The sequence below is a fragment of the Rhinolophus hipposideros genome, assembly GCF_964194185.1.
Source record: "Rhinolophus hipposideros genome assembly, chromosome: 2".
Taxonomy (NCBI): Eukaryota; Metazoa; Chordata; class Mammalia; order Chiroptera; family Rhinolophidae; genus Rhinolophus; species Rhinolophus hipposideros.
Window position 1 is genome coordinate 30269982 of NC_138048.1, and position 14654 is coordinate 30284635.

The 14654-nt window shown below is 37.5% G+C and overlaps 1 protein-coding gene across 6 annotated transcripts in view; it reads left to right on the top strand.

The window, feature by feature from the left end:
• The window catches only part of CMSS1 (cms1 ribosomal small subunit homolog), a 339619-nt gene that overhangs the window by 308754 nt on the left and 16211 nt on the right, over nt 1-14654 (top strand). For 5 of the 6 annotated variants that reach the window (XM_081076468.1, XM_081076469.1, XM_081076472.1 and 2 more), the window contains exons 3-7: nt 3584-3655; nt 5501-5630; nt 9096-9155; nt 10902-11004; nt 13859-13919. In XM_081076468.1, coding sequence (XP_080932594.1) covers nt 3584-3655; nt 5501-5630; nt 9096-9155; nt 10902-11004; nt 13859-13919 — 426 coding nt within the window. The remainder of the gene's footprint in view (nt 1-3583; nt 3656-5500; nt 5631-9095; nt 9156-10901; nt 11005-13858; nt 13920-14654) is intronic. The other variant, XM_081076470.1, reaches the window with a different exon arrangement.

Sequence of the window (14654 nt, forward strand, 5' to 3'; positions counted from 1 at the left end):
CCCTTTGTATTTTGTATGTTATTGTTCTTCTCTTTGGAAATTTTTATATTCTTTTGTTTGTCCATAATGTTTTAAAATTTCACAGGGATGCTTCTTAGTGTGGGTATTTTTCTTATTTATTAGACTCTATACATAATGGGCTTTCAATTTGGAGTTTCATGTTCTACAAAGTTTCCCTCAGTTCTGGAAAGTTTTTCTTGTATTATTACTTTGAGCACTTCTTCCTCACTATTTTACATGACCCCCCCCCTTTTTTATATACTTTTTATTGGAATGATGAATCTCTTGGGCTGATTCTCTAAAACTTTTTTTTATCATTTTTAAAAATCGTTCTGGAAGATTTCTTTTACTTTATCTTCAAGCCTTCCTCCTACATTTTTATTCCAACTTTATTATTTGTTTTAGTATTTAAATGTTTTCTAATTGCTCCATTTTTTTAATAGCATCTTGTTCTTATTTCATGGGTGCAAATTCTTCCCTTATCACTCTGAGAATATTAATTGTAATTATTTTGACGAAATGTCCCTCTTTCCTCTGGGTTCTTTTTCTTTTTGTTGTTCATATTTTCTTATGTTGGAGACTTTTGTTAGCTGTCTGATGAACTTGTCTATTCATATACAAGAGAGATACACTAAAAAATTGTCAGAAAATTTTTGTACATAGTCAGGCTTGTTGATTAGTGGACTTCATAGTTCGGTGATAGGATAACAAGCTAGATTTTCAGTATGGTACCCTCAAATGTCACTCTTGTGGCATTTCTCTTAGACCATTTCATTTCTCCAAAGAAGAATTCAGTGGTCTCTTGCTTGCAGTATTGTAAGCTTGACTTGAGACATCTTGAAATAGGGATGGGAAAAGAAAGTGATCCTCAACCTCTGTCCTACCTCCCCTGTGCCTGACTTCTTGGTCCTCTTGTCCTCTCCAGAGAATAATCCTCCAGTCTGCTGCCAGGAAGAGCAAGATGAGAGGAAGCAGTAATAAGAGGGTTGCTTGGCTACCTGGGCAGGAGATACAGCTCAGTGGGAGGTGTGAGGGAAGTTTATCTTTCTAAATATAAAAAGCCAGTCTCTTTCTGTTAAACCCTTCACTCTCTATAGTACCTTCTGCCTCCAACTACTAACCCATTTCAGAGACCAAGTCAAACAGACTCCATTATAATTAGTTTCCTCCTCTCTAGAAACCCAGATGATAGCTTTCTCTCTCTGCTAAGTCACTTCCACCCAGTTTCACTTTCTAGTTTCCAAAAGGTTATTAAAATCTCTCCACTACTGTTACCCTATTTCCTTGTTTCTTGGTCCTTATAGATTTATACCTTTTCAATTTCCTTTATTTTCAGTATCGTGGCATTTTGAGGCTAATTTGTCATGTTTAACCAGAAGAATTATTATTAAAGAATATAATTTTTGACACTTTAAGAAACTGAGAATATACCTCAGTTCCTTCAATTAAAAGCTTAATTTATTTCATATTTTGGGGGAAACTGTGACTCTTCTAAATATTTAAACTGCATATTTTGGCTACATATTTAAAATCACTTCATTTCTTATAAAGAAATGTCATTACTTATCAATTGTCAAAAACATACACTGTTGAAATTGGTTTCCAGAAATGGTTAACTGGCCTGGCCTCAGTCTTACACATCTTTTTACCTAGTCTCTCTGAGAGTAAACATCAGCATTCATAAGGCAGCTAAGTTCAGGAATTTTCAACACTATGGATTTCTATTTCCTCACAAAGCCATCTCACCAATATGGAAATTGGCCCCATAAACTTGGCTTCTTCATTAGTACCCTACCTCAACCAGCTAAGGTGACTGTTCCCAGAAAACAAATATTATACTGCATTTCTTTTAGGATGATCTAAGAATTTGAACCTAGCATTTAAACTTGATGCTGTTGTCTTGACTAAAGCAGGTCCTCAAGTATGTGTCTTTTCTCCTATGCATAATTCAGAATTGCATTTTTATTTTTCTTCCAGAGTCTATATCCTTATCACAGAACTCATTTCCAGATTTGTGTTGAATTTGAATTAATTGGCCTTGTAAACCTAACATAATTATAAGCCAGCACATTAAACATACCCCGCAAAAGCACCCTCATTTGGTAAATAAGAAAATGGAATAGGTTTCTACATGTGCTTCTCCAGAACCTTGGCACTGGTGACAAGATACTGCAGGATGCTTTGGGACCTGCTGTTCGGATCCAGGCCGTTGCCTCAGGAGCATGAGCCAAACGTTGGCCTGCTCTGTAATTGGACTCTTGTGATCATCTGGCAGCTTCTGTGACATACTAGTGGCCTTGATCCAGTTTCTAATTGGCATGTATCAGCACAAATTGGCATGTATCTACATCCATAAGATAGCTTAACTTTCTAAACAAGAGAGATCGTAATGTATTTTTTTCTTTAGCTATGATGCAACTGCTCTTTGCAGGTTTTTTGTTTTAACTGAGAAGAAGCTAAAATTTCCAGATTCCATGTTATTTTAATCTTGAGCCTTTTGAATCTACTTCTTTACTGAGTGAAACGCGAGGTCTAGAAACTGCAGGTCCTGGACCATGTCCTGAAGAAATTATGTAGTATTCTTTCTCTCTCTCTGGCTTCGGGCCATAGGTATTCTTAATCTGCAGCCTGTCCACAAACTTTAATAGAAAGCTTCATTTGTAATCATTTTAAACAGAGCCAGTGGAAACAAGTTTGCTTTAGTCAGTAGTTTACCAGCTTAAACTGGTACTCTCTAATTGTAATGGAAACTTCATCAAGGAAAACTAAGAATACGTTTTCACTTATACTTTATATCTTATTTGGCAACTTGTTTGAAAATGTTGCATAAAAGATCCAGCACAGGAAACATTTTATATTCCTGCTTATGATTAATACATTTGGAATCTGAGGCATTCTACTTTATAAATCAAGGTCTTAGTCCAAATTTCCTGTTTTTCTACATTAAAAAAAAAAAAGAGGACTCAAGGTAAAAAATAGCACTGAACTGTATAGGGTATTTCAGGGTCAAGGTGGCACCAAACCCCCCATGGGTGCTGACTGCTCAGGCCATCAGTAGAAACGTTCATTTTCCAGTCACTATAGACCAGTAAGCCATTTGGTGAAGCTGGTTTTATAAAAGTATAGGTAAAAATATCCTACTTCAGCTTTTCTATGCTTATTGAGAAAAGGAAAGAAATGGATAGCAAACTAATAAACCAGTGACTTGGAAATACAAGCTCACACATCGCTAGTTAATGGAAAACACCCGTCACACTAGTCAAAGACTTCCTTATTGCATCTAAATTTTAATCACATCTATTTCTGTCTGTATTTTACAAACCTGGCTATTGTCTTCAATCTTTAAGAGCCTCCACCAGCACCCCAAACACATATATGGACTCACACGTTTTGAACCTTTGTTCAAAGATTTTCCAGGCCGCGTAATAGCCTACAGTGGGTCTTCCAGGATCTCTGTCTTTGTAGAATGTTACAAAGATATTCTGAAGAACACATACATGGCAGTGAATACCTTGGGATTCATACCATTAGTTGACAACTCATCATGCTAAGAGGAAAGTTTTCTCATTTGTATTTTTTATAGCCTAAGGAATGTTTCTTGATACAACCAAAGGAAACAAAAGAAGAATCCACCAAGACCAGGAAATGGAGAAAGGTAATATCCATAATTTTTTACAGTGACGTGACCCTGCATGTTTTCATCACATTTTTGTAATTCCTGCTTTAGAGATGCAGAAATTCTAAGATTCAGTTAGGTTTGGTGACTTTCATAAGATCACTTGCAATAAGTGTTTCTGTTAGAGCTAAAAATAAATCCTTCTGATTCCTAGTTCAGTTTTGTGGAGCACTAAACATCATTCTTACCCACCCTGTGTTTTCACTGTGGCTGGCTGTCAGACACAAGTTTCTAATTCTAGAAGGGGCCCAGAGCTATCCTGCCCTCTAGCCCCCCTCGCTCTGTCCAAGAAAAGAACTGTACCAACCTTTTTTTCTTACCCATTTCAATTTTTAAAACCTTTTATCTTACGGAGACAGAGCTGAAGTTGGTAATTCAGGGGAACCAGTCTCCTGTGTTATTTCTAACTCTCCACTTACTAAAGTTAGACCCATGCTTAAAAAAAAAAAAGGCCTTTATCTTAGAGTATTAACAAAAAGAAATGAATAAGCAGATGAAGGTAGCATAAGGCACTTCTGACTCACATTCTGAACCATAATTTAAAGCAAAAGACTCCCCTTGCATTTTAATACTTGCCTGTGAACGTATGGAAGACTCTTGCTCCTATACAAACTTTCTTATGGCTCAGACTTGGAGAAAGTGTGGTTAGCTTTGACCTTCCAACGCAGTTGTGAAAACAGCAGTGTAATTCTCTCCCTGCCAAGAAGGATCTACTGCTGAAGTCAGCAGAGGAAATATGATTGGGATTAGAGGAAAGAAGATGGACTCGAACCAATTACTTAACGGAAAGCTTTTAGAAAACTCAGAGTGTGTGTGCATATGTTTTCTTTGCTTGCAAATGGCCAAATAGGAAGATGGGAGATGCCAAATTGGCTGAGGTTTGGCAAGTCCTTAAAGAAGGAACTTGAACTTCTCTTTGATAGTTTGTACACTAATGGCCTCCAGGAGTGTTAAATTCTTGGTGGCTCAAGGTCAGAACTCTAGCTGGATAGTTTCGCCTTGGCTGAGGTCATGCTAAAATGTGCCCACTGATGACATCTTTTTAAAAGTTAATTCATTTGACAGAACTTGGACCATTCTTGGCAGTGGTATAGAAATGAGGATCTTGTGGAAGGAGGGGGGAAAGCTGGTGAGGGCGGGGGCTCTTTCTGGATCTTCAGTGAAACATTAGAAGGAAATGAGAACGGAAGTTTATGATGAAAACTAAATGAACGATTGTGTGTTCCTAGTACATTACAAGCATTCAGTAAGTGCTACACAAATAAGTCCAAATCAAAATAGATGTTGTAAAGTATTTCCTGTTCTAGTTTCCAAAGGGCCACTTCAAGACTATATCTTCCCAGACTTGAGAATTGAGGGTCTAAACGTTTCCCTTTTCAGTGAGTCCTTGCTAGGTTATTCCTGCAGCTTTTACTTTAATCCCAGAAATCCAAACTGAGAGTCAGTGCCCTAAAAACCAGGTTAGGCAACAAATTCGCAAGATTCTGCTCTCCCCAAAATACAAATCGTCTTACAGAAGGGTTCCACAGCAACAAGATTTCTTGACTTTTAATAGAAACTAATACCCTATTAAAATGTCAGTTTTTCTAGAAGTCCTAAACTAAAAGTTAAAAAGGAGTCTTTTAGATCATTCATTCTTCAAAGCAGTTATGTCCGGTTTTAAAATATCAAGTTTTCTCAAGTGCGTTTATTAGAACTCACACTCATAGTTGGCCATCACTGAAACCTATGTGCAGTTTAAATGCCAAGGGAATCAACCTATCCTAAGCCAAATACCATTCTAAAATCTTTCTTCCCATTTTTTTCTTTCGTCTTTTGTCTTAGAAGAAAATTACTGACATTCTTGCAAAATCAGAGCCCAAACCAGGCACACCTGAAGACCTCCAGAAGCTGATGAAAGACTATTATAGCAGCAACCGTTCAGTGATTGAATTAGAAGAACTTAACCTACCAGGTATAGCCAGGCTTCTTTGTTTATTCCCTTTTTTTTTTTTCCTTACTATTCTGAGGTTATTCAGCAGGACCAATTGTTAATTGCTAGGAATTTTCCTGATGATGAGGAACAAAACAGATTCATCTTTTCTCTTCTATATGTTATGGCTGGGTATGTCAGCCAGACATTAATATATTTTACCCGTGCTAATACTCCTGTTCTCAACCTGATAGTTTTTACTCTTGGGTGATTTCTTTATTAAGGTGCTAAATGGTATTTGTATAGTGTAGCAGAAAGATTTGTAATTGTATTTTTTATTTAAAAGGCTAATTGTTGGGTGTGCATATTTTTCAGCGATTCTTCAAGAAGTAAGAATCCCTAATGAGGATAGAAGTTACATAAAAATAAATATAAGACACATTTAAAAGTACAGATATGAAACATTAATTTATTCATCCTTTATAGACAAGAATGTTGGCTTTAATAAGCAGCTGAGTTTTGTTATTCTTATGATGGTTTCTAATTATGGTTTTGTTTTTAGGGTAGTGTTTTGGGTCCCAGCCCAGACTTTTTCAAGCAAATTATGTAAAGATAGGGACAAAATTCTGTATTTTTAGCAAAGCTGACACCTCGCCCAGGTTCTTCAGCCTACTATGGTTTGAAATCTATGCACAGTATGTAAAATTAAGTTAAAAGATATTGCAAAATTCTTAAAACAACTTATTTTAATTAATTTCAAGATTATAATACATCCTGTAGCTCTTTTGGTCAGAGATTGAAGAAAAGAGACGTTGACGTAAAATCAAGCCACAAACACTTTGTGTACCACTGCCTGAGATGAGTTATTTATAGACCACAAGGGGTGTCTACTACTGCTTGTGCAACACATCAAGGGCAGTTTGATTTCCTTTTTCCATTACAATTTTATGTTTTCTAGAGGCTTGAGAAGCTGTAAAACAGCCCGCTCCCTGAATTTTTATAATTCCTCTGTGATAGGATTTTTTTACAAAATGTGCGTCAGGTTGGAGACATGAGTGACCCTGTCTGTTTCTTTTCCAAAAGGTATATCCTTTTGGGACTTGAAGGAGTGCCTTTCCATATGAGCTTGATCTGGAGTTTTCGACTTACTGAGCCCAGATGGCTCCAGCTGCAGTTAGATGAAGAGAGCTAGGTCCTCACTGCTCTTTTTCAGGAAGCAAGTGTTAAAACAAAGCCTCTTTTCAAGGTTTAACTGAAATTTGCTTTTACTGTGGCTCGGTGGTCAATATTGCCTTCTAGATTTTTTGTTAGAGTACACTTTCAATTTTGGAAGGGCTGGTAAGATAACGGGACCCACTGCTCCTCTATCACCTCATGGAACATCCTAAACTTTAATTCATCGCAACTGTAGAGAGTCGCAGCTCAGAAGAAACCTTTAAGGAGTCCTTTAAGTTCCATCGTGAGTTTCCATTATATTATCGCTGTGTTAGAGTTCAGTTAGGCAAGAATGTGTGGTCATGATTGGTTTAAGGAGGAGCAAACATTTTGTAAATATGTTACAAAATATTGTCCTAGCCAAAAAGAACAGATTTTCATTCTCAGTTAAGAAATTAAGCCATTCTGAGACAGTGATCGGCAGCATCACATCACAGGAATGTTTTAGAGACAAGGCCTGTCACTAACTATGCTGTCAGCACACTGACTAGACCAAGGACCAAGGGGAAGTCTGTGCTGGGTGAGCGGAGGGATGAGCCAAGGGTATTGGAACAGGCTCAGGAAGGGGCGTAAATGTAAGGTGGCTATAAACACTAAAATATCGTTGCCATTTAGTTTGCTGAGTGTCTAACTTGGTTTTGATTTGAGGTTGTTTGTGTCTGTAGGGCCAGGAACATGCTTTTCGATTCCTGTTGTGCACTGTCCGTTGTTCATTTCACACAGGGGCACTTACTTAGAGTTGCAAGGCAGGAGTCCCATGGAGCTACCCTGCTGTGCTCCTGAGAGTGCTGTGTGCTTTAGATCAGAGCTAAAAGCCTTAGCTAGCTGCGACTAAGTCACCAGGGAACTTACAAAGCAAATTCCCAGGCTCATCCCCAGGGAATTCTGACTCACTGCACAAAAGGGAGTCCACCCCAGGAATCGGTGTCTTTCCTAAAGCTCTTCAGGTGAGTCTAATCACATCCAGGCTTGGGAAGTTACAGTTTTAAAGACCATCCAAGGCTCTAGAACAGTATGCAAGGCAACATCTTTGAAGTTTGTTGCTCACAGAATGTGAGTTACAAATGCTCGGTTACAATATAAATTTCATTGAATGTAGTCATAGTTTACTCCCTAGCACTCTGTTGTGTTTATAGACAAACTTCTTCTTGTAGAAAAAATTAGGATGGTTAACAGGATGCTTTTTTATACATCTTAGTTACAGAATTAAAAATACTACATAATTGCCAGGCCATGATTGTCATTGGTTGAGCAAACCCCTCGGTTTTATTTTCGTGTGTTATATTGTCTTTTACTGTGTTGTTATGTCCTGTTGTATTTTCATGTATTATTCCCATTCTTTCCTAATACACACTCCAATAGGCATTCATTTCCCTATAGCCATTCACTCTTTGCTAATATGTTTTTAAATATGTATATATTCTTCTAAATATGTCGTGTTGTTCTATGTGTGTACATTTTACAATTTATCTAAATCATGTGCTAAACCTCTCATTCTGTTTCTTTCCTGACTTAGCACTTTGTTAAGACGTCTGTATGGCTTTATGTACATCTGCTTCAGTGCTTCTAACTGCTGCACAGTGTTGCCGTGATTTCGGCTCTCGCATATTGCTCACCCATTTTCTCAGATATGGACACCTACTTGCTTCCAGTTCCCCACCATCACAAATAATGCTAGGATGAATATACTTATGTATGCCTCTTCATAGACCACACAGGAATTTCTTTCCATTATTTACACAGGAATGTAATCGTGGGGTCATAGGGTGGTATACATCTTAATTTTACGACTTTCCAGAATAGCTACGCCAGTTTTCATCTGCAGTTCTTATGAGTTTCCATCACCCTACATTCTCGACTGCACTTGGTATTATACATCTTTCTTTCTAGCAGTTGCCATTCCAGTGTGTGTGTAAAATGTAATCACTATATTAATTTGCACATCTACAATGACTAGTAAGTTGGAACATCTCTACGTAGTTTGTTAGCTATTTCAGCTTTACCTTTGTATATTGTCTGTCCATGGATTTGAAAATGAAATGCTTCGTTAATCCATTGACTGATACAATAAGCTTTTATTTCACTAGTCTAAGAAACTATGGTCAGTTAAAAGTTTACTTGTTGCTGCTGCTGCTATTGTTTTAAATACTAGACAACATTTTAAAATATATAATGAGCTCACTAATTCACTAATGTTTTACAACCTTGTTCAAGAATACATAATTTGCATTTAATCTATTTTGATTATGTGTTTGCAAAATTCTCTACAAAGCATGTTTCTCATATTTCTAGACTCCTGTTTCCTCAAGGCCAATGATTTGACTCATAGTCTTTCATCATACTTAAAAGAAAGTAAGTAAACTATCATTTTTTAAAAAAAATTACTCAAGTTGTTATTTTTCATTAAAATATAAGGTCTGGTGTGGCCGGATGGCTCAAGTTGGTTATAGCGTGAGCTCTGAACGGCAGGGATGCCAGTTCGATTCCCACGTGGGCCAGTGAGCTGTGTCTCCACAACTTGATTGAAGACAACGAGCTGCCACTGAGCTTCTGGGGGGGCGGCCGGATGGCTCAGTTGGTTAGAGTATGAGCTCTCAACAAGGCTGCCAATTCAATTCCCGCATGGGATGGTGGGCTGCGTCCCCTGCAACTAAAGATTGAAAATGGCAACTGGACTTAGAGCCGAGCTGTGCCCTCCACAGGCGGCAACTTGGAACTGATGGGCCCTGGAAAAGCATGCTATGTTCCCCAATATTCCCCAATAAAAATTAAAAAAAAATAAAAAATAAAAAATAAGATCTGTCTCTTTAAAATAAAACCTTTTAAAACCACATTTACAATAAAAATTTTTTACCTTAAATGGATTTTTTTTAAGTTTATTGGGGTGACAATTGTTAGTAAAGTTACATAGGTTTCAGGTGTACAATTCTGTAATACATCATTTATATGTCACATTGTATGTTCACCACCCAGAGACAGTTCTCTTTCCATCACCACATATATCCCTTTACCTTAAATAGATTTTAAATGGAAGTTTTATTTTGTTTTGGGTCCATCTTAATTTTTATTTAATTTAAGTTTGTTCTTGTTTTGCTCTGGATTTGAGAATCTGTGTTTTGGTCTCATGTGTGTTTTACAGCACATTAGAAGTGTTACTCTAGGAATCCCAAGAATAATTAGTGTTCTAATCTGAGTTCCCCACCAATTTGCTATTTGACCTGGGACAGGTCACTGAGTACTCCTCTGGGACTTAATTTTGTTATCTGAAAGATAAGGAAGTTGGGATTAGATTAAAATGGGACTTGATTTTGTTATCTGAAAGATAAGGAAGTTGGACTGTGTGATTCTGTTCCAACTATGAGATTCTGAAATTCTGTTCATATCTTCAGAACTCAGACCGTGGCTATTGCATCGTCACTCTAATTTGATCTTTTCGATACGTGTTGTGTCGCCAATAATAAATAGGGTATTTATACGAGGTAATCATTTATTTGTAACCAACAGTGAAATATTTTAGATATAGAAATTTGGCATTCTTCTTTCAAACTCTGATCAGTTCTGGTGACACTCTACTTGAGTTCACAAACTTTCCTCAGCATCAAATTCAGTAAATGTAAGTAATAATCGAATCGCCCTCCTAGATTATGAGAGATAAACAAAAGAATGTATGTAAGCTGCCTAGCACAGTGTCAGTATTTAACAAACGTTTGCTACTATTTTAATGTCATTTCTATTTCATATCTTATGCTGTGCCCCTTTAAAATTTAACATTATTGAATCAGAGTTCTTTTCCTCATCAACATTGTCTTCAAACATCAAACATAAAATATTGCAAATGTATTATTTCAAGCTTTTTTTTTTTTACTTAGTCTAACTAAAACTAGTTCCATTTAGCTAGTTGGCATATTACATATTTTGTATTGTACATTAATGATATTTCATTTTAATCTAATACATAGAATAAGTAGAGAATAGACTCTACTCATTATATTTTATTTTACCTAAACACTAACACAGAAGTAATTGGAGAATACGCAATTTTGGGAGCCCTATTTTGCTATATTTAGAGTAATATTTTTCTTATGGTCTTTTTTTCAGTCTGCCCTAAGTGGGTAAAACTTCGCAAAAACCATACTGAGAAGAAATCGGTCCTGATGCTCATCCTCTGCAGCTCGGCTGTCCGAGCCCTGGAGCTCATTAGGTTGGAGGCTTCACCTATTCTATTTTGTACATGTTTTCTGAGTAACCGACATGTGCCAAGTTGATATGTTCTGTATGCTGGAGATGTAACAGTGAACAGAATCCACTCTCATAGAACTTACTTTCCAGTGAGGGAGACAGACAAGAAACAAATAAATATAGTACATTATAATGTCAGGCAGTGATAAGTTATGGAAGAAGAAATAAAGCATGGCAAAGGCATAGAAGTGGATAGGGGCTACTTTTAAAAGGGTGGTCCCAGAGAACGTCTCTAAGGAGGTGACATTTGAGCAGAGACGTGAACAAAGTAAAGGAGAAAACCAAGCAGGTATGTAAGAAGAGCATTCCTGACAGAAGGGAGAGTAAGCGCAAAGGGTCCTGAGATGCGATGCCGTTGGAGGATTTGGGGCAGAGGAGTCACATAATCTGAATAATCATTCTGAAGGATCACTTTGGCTGCTGTGTGGAGAACATACGGTGAAAGCAGGGAGATCATAGGAACAATAGCCGGTTAAAAGGAAAAAAATAGAAGAAAAGGACTCATTTAAAATAACAAGACAGAATACCAAGAAATAAACTTACCAAAGCCTATATAAAGAAAATATTACATTAGCGATGCAAAAGATCTTTTATAAACAAACAGGCATACTATATTCCTGAATAGAGTCAGTGTTTTAAAGATGGCTGTTTTATCTACAATAATCTGCAACTTTCGCACATTCCAATGCAACTCCAAAAGAACTGTTTTTAAACTAGGTAAACTAGTTCTAAATTCATGAGAAGAAATCAGTCCACAGGGAAATTCTGAAAAAGATACTAATGAGAGGATGTTATGCCTATAGTATCAGATTTAAGAAAAAAAAAAACACAAATATATTACAAAGTCTCAATAATTAAAATGGTATGGAATTGGCACGTGCATAAAAGGCAGATCAGATCAGTGGAACAGAACTGAAAGTTCAGAAATAGTCCTATAGGTACACGAAAATGTACCATATGGTGAAGGTGACAAATCAGTAGGGAGATACGGATTATTTAATAAATAATATTGGAACAACCAGGTAGCCATCTGGAAAAATAAAGTTGGATCCACATCTCACTTCTTATACCAAGATAAATTCCAAACGGACCAAAAATTTAAATGTAAAAATTGTATTTTAGAGATAATTTGTCAGTGCTTTACTAGTGCTTTCACGTACTTTATCACTTACTGTAGTTTTTGTAGATAGAATATACAAAAGGCTTCCACTGGATGTGGGGTAACATTTAGCTTCCAGAGAAGAACCGTCAGAGTAAAAGGGGATTTACTGGGAGTTGCCGTCTCCCAGGACCAGGCTCTGTGCCAAGCTTTGACAAAAGACAAAGTAAAGAAAAAGTCCTAAAGAAGGAGCGACTTGATCAAATAGATGAAGGTGCAGACGCTCAGTAGTTACGTAGCATCTATTTCTCCAAATGAAGTAATCTGAGGATGAATTTAGAAAAGCAGTCGTTAAGCTTTGTTAATAGTCCTTCAAACTCTCCTTTCCCCACTAGGCACAGATTTTAAATTGTACCACACACTCTCTGGGTAAAACAAAAGTGTCTCTTTCAACTATTTCCGCTCTAAACATAATTGATCTTCAAGATTCCAACTGCTTCTGGGCAGCTGTATTTGCTTGTTCTGAAATCATGGGAGTTCACAGTGACTTTTCAGCATTTTAAGACTACCACCACAGAACTCGGTTCAGATTCAAACACTAATGGCAAAGCGGTGGCCTCTTAAAAACAAGTTGTCAGATTGATTTGAGCGTTTGCTCTACATAAATGCCTTTCTGAGGGGCATGAAAGCACTATGTTGTCACACTTCATTTACAAATTCTCGGTGTTTTTCTGTGTCCCTGGTAACTGTGATCCATTTCAAGGTTAGGTGATTTGCAAAAGGTGATTTTTGAGTGGGCACAACGAGCCCTATTCATAGACTAATGTTGAATAATTCTAACTTTTCTAAGAATAGTTGCTCTCTTGAGAACCCTGAGTTATGTTAAATATGTCCCCTAAATTGTCTTCCAAGCTAACCTTGCCCTGGAGAAAGCTTATGTGTAAGTAAAAACTCAAGTGCAACATAACTTGTATAACATGATTCCCTATTTGCAACCTCATAGATTCCTACTGGTCAATAATATTTCCCCAATCATAATAATGATATATGTATAAGGCACAGTTGATTCTGAGCAGTATTTCCGTGTTAGTTCTTGCCCCAAACATCAACTAAAAGATTGTTTGTTTTATACCCATTTACATCTGAAGCATTTCCACATATAAAATTTTACAGAAAAGCTCACTCTACAAAGTAGATAAAAGTGGGGGGCTGCTCTGATGAAGGACATAAGCATTCTTGCTCCCCCCATCAGCTAATCCCCAACTCCCCACACAGCAGCCACAGATAACCTTTTGTAGATGCCCTTGGGCTCCACGGAGCGCAGGCTGGCACCACTGCTCTACGGTATTTCTCACAACCAAATTCTGTATGAGAGCTATACTGCAGAGTTTGAAGATAAATGCCCTCCTGGGGACCTAAAATACAGAAATTCTGTATTACATATGAAGAGCAGGTCGGCCTTTCAATAATCAAGGAAACCTAAGCTAACCTTGTATAACAGAGTTAGAAGCCTCAATAAAAGTTTAGTCCGCTTTCATTTCAGAGGTGGGCTAACCTGAAAATCTCAGAATGTTTTACATGTGTACATATATACACATACATATGCATATATGTACACACATATTCTTTTGAATAAAGCAAAACATAATGTTTATGTAGTCAATGTGGCCTAGAATGAGTGAGTTTTCTTATGCATTAATCTATTCCTATTCATTAGGTCAATGACAGCATTCAAAGGAGACAGCAAAGTTATGAAATTATTTGCGAAACACATAAAGGTAAGCAGAGGGCCTGTGGTTTCTAATGGGGGGTGTGAATGATCCTGAAAGGCCACTCCCAGACCTCAGCTTTTTCCCTTCAACCTCTTCTTCTTATCTCCTTAGCAGGTGTTTCCTTGGGTGCCTCCTTCCTTATCTGACACATTTAACAACCATTCTGGTTTTCTCTGTTCCCTGCCTCTCTGCATACCCACCTCTCCCCACAGCAGTCCTTGCTCTTCCAAGCTCCAAGGTTCCCGCACAGAAGCTGAGGTTTGACCCCTGGACTCTGAAGATGTACCAGTTTTCTTCTCTATCTTCATATTAACCTTCTTTGCTCTAGAAATTGACCCAAAATAAGGATAGCCCCATTTGCTTTTTAGCTTTCTGAACTTTTAAATAAAATGCTCTAAATTGGCATATGACTGTACTTGGTAGTGACTCTTTGAAAAGAGTTCCTGGACCCGATTTCCAACATGGGGAGGGGGTGCTTACCCACACATCCAAGCCGTGTTCCAAATAGCAGCTTGATGCCCTACAGTTTAACTCAATTCTGACATTATCTACCCGGAGATAGCATCAGATTCCACAAGTAAAAGTTTCAGTCCTACAAGACTACACACATATCTCTTCCCTCAACTTGAGACACCAGTCTCATGACCAGGCTGTTACCTGTACTTACGATCCACTGGCTATAAATCACAGGTTCCCATGACCCCCTGCTCGGGTTCAATTAATTTGCTAGAGCAGTTCATA